The following is a 9,182-nucleotide window of genomic DNA, read 5'->3' on the forward strand; positions in this document are numbered from 1 at the left end:
GGAATGATAGTGTGCTGTCAAGGATGACACCCAGACTCTTAACCTGAGGGGAAGGGGAAACTGAGGAGTGGTCAATAGCCAGAGAAAAACTGTCAAGTTTGGAGATTGTTGATTTGGTGCCGATGAGGAGAAGCTCGGTTTTGTCACTGTTTAATATGAGGAAGTTGAAGGTGAACCAGGATTTGATTTCTTGCAAGCAATCAGTCAGGGAAGTGGGCGGGAGGGAGGAGGTGGGTTTGGTGGACAGATAGAGCTGGGTGTCATCTGCATAGCAATGGAACTGGATGTTATACTTACGGAAGATATGGCCAAGAGGAAGGAGATAGATGATGAACAGAAGGGGGCCCAGGACAGAACCCTGAGGAACACCGGTGGTGACTGGAAATGGTTGGGATTTGAAGGTTCCGAGTTGAGTGAACTGAGTACGACCAGAGAGATAGGTCGAAAACCAGTGCAAGGGTGTGTCAGTGATTCCGATGGAGGCAAGTCTGTCAAGGAGTGTGTGATGGGAGATGGTATCGAAGGCTGCACTTAAATCAAGGAGGATGAGGATGGTTAGAAGTCCGGAGTCAGCTGCCATGAGGAGGTCATTGGTGATTTTTACCAGTGCTGTCTCTGTGCTATGGAGGGGGCGGAAACCAGACTGGAACTGTTCATAGAGGTTATTGTCAGACAAATGAGTGTGAACCTGAGATGTAACTGTTTTTTCAAGAATTTTGGATAGGAAAGGTAGATTAGAGATAGGACGGAAGTTATTGAAGTCATTTGGGTCTGCAGCAGGTTTTTTAAGTATAGGGGTTATTGAAGCTGACTTGAAAGAAATGGGAACAAGACCAGAGGTGAGGGAGGAATGTATGATGACCATTATTAGGGAAGACAAAGGGGGTAGGCAAGCTTTTACTAGGACAGTAGGGAGAGGGTCTAATGGACAGGTAGATGGTTTTGATTTCTGAATAATGTTGCAGTCAGATTAAAAATGGGTTCATGATTAGATTAACTGCACTTCAATGTGCACACTACAATGTATGGTTCAAAGTTCAAACACTTAAAAGTGCACAAGTTAAATAAAACATCCATCTTCGAAGGTTAATTGTAAGTGTACATCGAAGTGTACTTCTAAGTGCAATATTTTGAAGTTCACTTGAGAGTTCACAAGTGAACTTCAAAGTGCGCACTTCATCGTGCATGGAAGTAATTAAATGAAAATATAGAAATATAGACCATATGAATTATTTCATAAGAAAACCATATCTTATTACAGACAAGGCACAAATAAAGTTGATTTCCCAAATCTCACAAGTGCATACTGTAGTGACATGTCCCAGCCTTGTTGATATTTTTTAAACAATAGGCTGAAACTGAACAAACTTTTTTTTGTCTTTTAAATGTCTTCCTACTTTTTAGTGACCTGCAGAGGATTTACATCCCCCCAAAGTGCTTGCAGCCTAAAGGTGCTTTTTCCTGGTCTCAAGTGTGTCTCCCTCTCCAAGTCTTGGTAGATTCTGCTGCAGATGACAATTATATTGACTCTGATTTTGTTTCAGTCTAATCTACCCTCAGGGCCCCTTCCTAAATCTAAGGACATGTTTCCTTAGACGGAATGCTTCTTACACTTGTCACTCACCGTACTGCACAAAACAATTTCACTCTACCTTATTTTTGTCATCCACTTCACCGTTAGTGTTAGATTTTCCTCTAGTTTAACAATCCATCCACAATCAAGGCGTAGACTGTTCAGCCTCATCTATCATCAATTGGAGCCTGTTTTGTCTCTCACTGTGCACTCTGAGAGCTTTTTGTCAGGCAATCGGAGCATCTGCCAGTCTGTCATCTGGTTACCACCCTCAAACCAATGACCAGAGGGAGCGGTCAAATCAGAACCTGGAGACAGCACTTCCTTGTGTCACCGCTCATCACCCAGCTTCCTTGTCCACCCACCTACCCTCAGTTGAATATGCCTACAACTCCCTGGTTTGTTCTGCCACAGGTATGTCTCCATTCATAGCTTTGAACGGTTTCAAACCCCCACTCTTCCCAGGAGTAAGTCGTGGCAGTTGCTTGAACTAGGTGCTTCGAAGTGCCCTTTAAAGTGTGCACTTTGTACTTCAAATGTTGCACTTATGAGTGCACTTTGATGTACACTTACAAGTGCACTTCAAAGATGGATGCTTCAAGTGCTCTTTTATGTGTGCAGTTTCAAGTGCACTCAAAATTGTTTGAACTTTGAACCACACATTTTAGTGTGCACATTAAAGTGCATCTATAATGATCATAAACATATTTTTACACAGTGCATCTGTCATCTTGTCATCTTATTGTGTCCACTGGGACAGATTGTTGGACCTGTCTATAGTGGCGAGGTGTACCAGAGAACACATAAGTACTCAAACTGCTGACTCTGATTTCATATTAGAAAGTGGATGTGGCCGTACTGTCCAGCTTAGTATGGAAGGTAAGTGTGGGGACTGGTGGGCAATTTAAAGAGCTTGATGGTCTTATTTGAAGTGTTACAGGAACATATTTTGACTAAATTGATAACAAATATTTGTTTTAAGAATGCTGACTGTTGGTTTATGGCTTGTCTTCACTTTCAATAAAAAAACAAGTTTCAGTAATTGGACATAGCTCTTAGCTGCATAGAAATGTTAAAGGAAAGTCAAAATGAATAGACATGTAAGACTTGAAGATGGATTTTGTCTAATGTTTATCCAATATATAGGGATACTTTCAGATTATTATAGTTGGTATTTTGATTTTAGCCAGTTCTTTTACTCAATTTCTCTATCAATTGCCTTTTTAATAAGGCCCTAAAATATCCTATAAAAGGACAGATGTCAAATAATACAGGTGAATGGAACCAAACCTTCTGATGTTAATTTTAGGTGCTGTTTTTGCAGCTCTGTCGAATGCTACTATCAAAGCCAAGAAGAGTGATCTGCCTATCATGAAAACTAAACTGAAAGAGTGATTTCTGCAAAGAAAGTTACCTTAAACCCAAATTGAAAACCTTTACTTTTGCTCATAAAATAAAGAACAAAATGAAGACATGACAAAAGGCTTCTTATTGAACATGAATCCATTCCTTAATTTTTTTGTTGTTGTTTTCTTTCAAACAGATGGAGTCAGAGCTCTGCTATGAGTCAAGCAATGCTTCATACCTGAGGAAAAGTTAGCCCATACCCCTACGTGTTGCCCTCTATGTGATTTTAGGGGTCATAATCATCCTAACAGTGTGTGGAAACCTTTTGGTCACTTTCTCAGTGGCTTATTTTAAGCAGCTCCATACTCCAACAAATTACCTGATTTTGTCTCTGGCTATGTCTGACCTGCTTTTAGGGATACTAGTCATGTTTCCCGGTATGATTCAATATATAGAGTCTTGTTGGTATTTTGGGGACTTCTTCTGTAAAATCAGTTTGAGTTCTGCTTTCACGTTGTGTACAGCATCAATTCTCAATCTTTCCTTCATATTAGTTGACCGATACTACGCTGTTTGCCAACCTCTGCTTTACAGAACTAAAATATCTGTTAATGTTGTGTTGATCATGATCCTGATCTGTTTTATATTATAGCATTTCTCCAATCATAGACTTTGGAATGACTTTCCTTAAGTTCAATATTTTGGGTGTTTCATTATAACCATGTTGTATGTGAAGGAGGATGTGTTATGTTTCAGAGTAAAATGTCTAGTACTGTCTCGTCCATTCTTTCATTTTACTTGCCCGGAATAATAATGCTCTGTGTTTACCATAAGATTTTCCTTGTGGCACAGACACAGTTTCGCAGCATACAGAATGCAGGATGTGTGAACTCCGTAAAAATGTCAAACACAGGCCAGACAAAAGCCACTAAAACCCTGGCTATTGTAATGGCGGCTTTTCTTTCTTTTTGGACTCCATTTTTTGTCTGTAACTTCATTGATCCCTTTATTAGTCACTCACCCCCACCTAGCTTGTTTGGAATACTTGCATGGTTAGGATATTTCAATTCTACTGTGAACCCTATGATATATGCATTCTTAATTTTATTTAAATCTGACAGAAACAACACTTTTCACTGAATAAATTTATTAAAAGTAGAGGCCTGCTGCAGGATGAAGTTGTTGTTAATTTCACAGATTAATTCAAGTATACAATTTTTCCTCGAATGATCTGTTCAGGGGTCCTGTAACTACAGGTCTGGCATTTGAATCGACCAGGCATGCAGTGGGACTTTGAACCTCAAGATTAGCGATGACTCTGTAAACCATTCCTAGATAAAAGCTTGTTTCTCTAGGTTGTGGAGGAGCTAAATCACAGGGTATGCTCTTATGCTCTTTTGTAAAGCGTCTCGAGGCCTGTTGCAGGAAGGAGTTGTTGATCATTTCACAAACAGATTAATTAAAATGTACAATTTGTCTTCTAATTATCTGTTCAGGGGTCTTGTTACAACAGGTTTGGACAGCGTTCAAATCGACCAGGCATGCAATCAAGTCATTTTAAACTTTATAATGCTACAACTGGGAATTTATTGCAGAAATGTACACGACAGAACAAATATTACCACATTACGTATTTAATAATCAATATGTTTTGTATGTTTATGTCGTCTTAGAAATCCCTCATCAGGGAACACCCAGAGCAGCCCAATATAGCAGGGGCCTTTCTTGTGATTTGCTATAGTACAGGTCAGAGAGCTGTTGAACACTTCGACCAACCCGTTAACACCCTCCATTTACATTTTTGTGGAAGGGTTGTTGTTCTATCAATTAAAACATTTTACACAAATTTAGATTTGGTCACAGCAGGGGGGTAAAGAAACCTATCTGGAGTGATAAACTTAAGGAAAATAAGTCTGGCCTGGCACCATTGAAGCCTGATTGTAAGATGAAGACCATATTTCTGGTGTTGTGGATGTTAACTAAGGTGGATGGAATCTGCCACAATAAAAATAAACAACTTGATAAATGTTAGACACCTCAAATAATGTAATAAATATTTATCAATCAATTTCATTATGTTCATCATTATTTTACAAGCATTTTAAGAAATTCCTCCAAGAATCGACACCTTAACGTGGTTGACCCGGGAGCTGTGTTGTTGGGGGCACAAGCCCCTGGTAGGGTCTCCCAAGTCAGAGTGGTCCTGGGGGAGGGACTAGACTAAGAGCAGTTCATCAAAATCCCCCATGAAGCATCAGAAAGGGGAGCCAGTCACCTCGCCTGTGGAAGGAATACTTCGAGGAAGCCTTACCACTAACCTTGGCAGAGGTCACTGAGGCAGTTAAGAAGCTCTTCAGTGACAAGGCGCCAGGTGTGAATGAGATTCACCCCAAGATGCTCAAGGCTCTGCACATTGTTGGGCTGTCTAGGCTGACACGCCTCTTCAATGTCACGGAAAACCTGTGATAGTGCCTGTGGAGTGACAGACCGGAGTGGTGGTTCACACTTTCATGTTAACATGAAGTGAACACGGTTCCGACAACAAAACAACCGGCGGGACTCACGCTTCTCACTCATTGTCAACAGTCGTGACTCAGAGAGACATTTACAGAGGATATACTTGATTTCTGCTGTATTCATGTGTAAAATGTCGTACATTCTTCCTTTAAACACCCTTTTCAAACCAACAGTCTTCCCTGGTCAGGATGTGTACCTTGTTGTCTTCAAAGGAGTTCCCTATTTTCTTCAGATATAAGTGGACAGCAGGGGGCTCCATGGAATCAGTCAACTTTTTTGTATTGCGTCCATTCAGGGCAAATATGATCTCAAGACAATTTTTAAAAAGAGAAGGTCAAGACCATACTCTTTGTTACATTATTTACAGAGACCCAGTTAATCCACTATGAGCAAAGCGCTTGGCAAAATTTAGCAAAGAGTGACTTCCTTTTAACAGGCAGAAACCTCAAGCAGAACCAGACTTATGTTGAACAGCCGCCATCTGCTGCGACTGTGTTGGGCTTGCAAACAGAGAGGTAGAATGAGACAAACAGAAATAAGAAGATTGACAACAACAAATATAACAGATTTTGGGCTACAATGTCAGTAATAGCAGTAAAATATGGAGGGGGACTCAGTATGCCAGGTCCCTCAGTAGTTTAAAGGACCTGACACACCAAGCAGACTGCAAAGAACTAGTCGTAGCGAAGGCCAACTGTGGCGTCGCATCAGGTCGCATTTTGTCTTGGCCAAAAAGTTGCACTTGAACACACCACAAAGACTACATCCTACGGCCAACCACCACGTATGTTCTGCTAGGGTGACAACTAACGATCTCCTTGGTGTGTCAGGGCCTTTAGCCTAAGCCTATAGCAGCATAACTAGGAGTGGGTCTAAGTCTGAGCCAACCCTAACTATAACATTGATCAAAAAGGAATGTTTTAAGCTGACTCTTAAAAGAAGGGAAGATGTCCCCTTCCCGGACTCTGAAGCGTAGATCATTTCAAACAAGAGGGGCCTGATAACTGAATGCTCTACCTCTCCTAGTACTTTTAGAGACTGTAGATATCACAAGCAGGCTTGCATTCTGGGAGGCTAATGTTCTAGTGAGGTAATATGGCACTATGAGCTATTTAAGATATGATGGTTTCTGACAATTTAGAGCTTTGCACGTGAAAGGAAGTATTTCATTTTCTCTCCTACATTTCACAAGAGGCAAGCACAAAAAAACTTATTTTTACACAGTGCATTAATGAAAATGTCCTCACAGGTTTGCAACAAAACTACACATTTTAATATCATTTCTGTTGGTTGTTTATGTTTTGTCTGTTTGGTGCACCTTTCAGATTGTAAGTTATTGTTCTTTGAAAAAAAATTGCTTTTCTTGAAGTAATTTGTTTTAATTACGTGCAGAGTTTTAATTTGATTGGAAAATGGTTGTGCGTGAATGCTGGTGTGAGTCTGTAAACACTTAAACTATAGTGCCTTCATCAGTCTTGTTTGTAATTTTTTAACTACAGGCTGAACCTGAAAACAAACGTATTTAATCTTCTTGAGGTCTTCATAAAACGTAATGACCTGCAGGGGATGTACATCTCATAGTGTCTCCTACTGTAACTGTGTCCACTGGGACAGATTGTTGGAATCTACCTACAGTTGCCAGTTGTTCCAGAGAACACATAAGTACTCAAACTACTGACTCTTAGCTCATTGAAGACAAAGTGTTTGTGGCCATACTGTCCAGCTTAGTATGGAAGGTAAGTGTGGGACTGGTGGGCAATTTTGCTTTAGTAGGATTTAAAGAGCTTGTTGATGGTCTTATTTGAAGTGTTACAGGAACATATTTTGACTAAATTGATAACAAATGTTTGTTTTAAGAATGCTGACTGTTGGTTTATGGCTTGTCTTCACTTTCAATAAAAAAACAAGTTTCAGTAGCTGCATAGAAATGTTAAAGGAAAGTCCAAATGAATAGACATGTAAGACTTAAAGATGGATTTTGTCTAATGTTCATCCAATATATAGGGATACTTTCAGATTGTTATAGTTGGTATTTTGATTTTAGCCAGTGCTTTTACTCAATTTCTCTATCAATTGCCTTTTAAATATGACCATAAAATATTAAAGAACAAGTGAAATAATACAGCTGAATGGAACCAAACCTTCTGATGTCAGTTTTAGGTGCTGTCTTTGCAGCTTTTTTGAATGCTTCTATCATAGCCAAGAATAGTGGGATCTGCCTTGAATGAAACCAAGAAACTAAAACTTATTTCTGCAAATAAGTTTACTTTAAACCGAAAACCTTTACTTTTGTGCCTAAAATAAAGAACAAAATGCAGATGTAAAACAAGGCTTTTTATTGAACATGAATCCATTCCTAAATTTTATTTTTCTTGTTACCTTTCAAACAGATGGAGTCAGAGCTCTGCTATGAGTCAAGCAATGCTTCATGTCTGAAGACAAGTTATCCCATGCCACGACGTGTTGCTCTCTATGTGATTTTAGGGGTCATAATCATCCTAACAGTGTGTGGAAACCTTTTGGTCACTTTCTCAGTGGCTTATTTTAAGCAGCTCCATACTCCAACAAATTACCTGATTTTCTCTCTGGCTGTGTCTGACCTGCTTTTAGGGATCCTAGTCATGTTTCCCGGTATGATTCGATTTATAGAGTCTTGTTGGTATTTTGGGAACTTCTTCTGTAAAATCAGTTTGAGTTCTGCTGTCACGTTGGTTACAGCATCAATTCTCAATCTTTCCTTCATATCAGTTGACCGATACTACGCTGTTTGCCAACCTCTGCTTTACAGAAGAAAAATATCTGTGAATGTTGTGTTGATCATGATCCTGATCTGTTGGAGTATTTCAGTTCTTGTAGGCTTTGGAATGATTTTCCTCAAGTTAAATATTTTGGGTGTTGAAGAGTTTTATTATAACCATGTTGTATGTGAAGGAGGATGTGTTATGTTTCAGAGTAAAATGTCTAGTACTGTCTCGTCCATTCTTTCATTTTACTTGCCAGGAATAATAATGCTCTGTATTTACCTTAAGATTTTCCTTGTGGCCCAGAAACAGTTTCAGACCATACATAATGCAGGATGTGTGAACTCAGTAAAAATGTCAAATACAGGCCAGACAAAAGCCACTAAAACCCTGGCTATTGTAATGGGGGTTTTTCTTTCTTTTTGGACTCCCTTTTTTGTCTTTAACTTTATGGATCCCTTTATTAGTCACTCACCCCCACCTAGTTTGTATGGAACCCTTATATGGTTGGGTTACTTCAATTCTACTGTGAACCCTATGATATATGCATACTTTTATAGTTGGTTCAGAAAGGCTTTTAAATTATTGACCTCAGGTAACATCTTTAAATCTGACATTTCAGAAACAACACTTTTCACTGAATAAACTTATTAAAAGTAGAGGCCTGCTGCAGGATGAAGTTGTTGTTAATTTCACAGATTACTTCAAGTATACAATTTTTCCTCAAATGATCTGTTCAGGGGTCCTGTAACAACAGGTCTGACATTCCTAGATAAAAGCATGTTTCTCTAGGTTGTGGAGGAGCTAAGTCACAGGAGAAATCCTACCTGCACATTATCCCATATGCTCTTTTGTAAAGCGTCTCGAGGTAACACTAATATAATGATTGATAGATCGTTTGAAGTCGTGAGCATAATGTGTCTCAGACCAATATTTCTGTTAAAGAGGTCATATTATGCCCTTTTTGGGGTTCGTATATTTAATCTATGTAACTACTAAAGTAT

The 9,182-nt window shown here is 39.3% G+C and overlaps 1 protein-coding gene and 1 pseudogene across 1 annotated transcript; both read left to right on the forward strand.

Moving 5' to 3' along the window:
• The first annotated feature begins 304 nt into the window (after positions 1-304).
• LOC109989283 (trace amine-associated receptor 1-like) lies at positions 305-4,060 on the forward strand (annotated as a pseudogene).
• Positions 4,061-7,827: 3,767 nt separating this feature from the next.
• On the forward strand, positions 7,828-8,823 carry LOC109989282 (trace amine-associated receptor 1-like). The gene is made up of 2 exons (XM_065960506.1): positions 7,828-8,116; positions 8,186-8,823. Exons 1-2 carry the CDS (start codon positions 7,828-7,830, stop codon positions 8,821-8,823), a joined length of 927 nt encoding a protein of 308 aa, XP_065816578.1.
• The last annotated feature ends 359 nt before the right edge of the window (positions 8,824-9,182 follow it).

Source organism: Labrus bergylta, chromosome 11, assembly GCF_963930695.1.
Source record: "Labrus bergylta chromosome 11, fLabBer1.1, whole genome shotgun sequence".
Classification (NCBI taxonomy): Eukaryota; Metazoa; Chordata; class Actinopteri; order Labriformes; family Labridae; genus Labrus; species Labrus bergylta.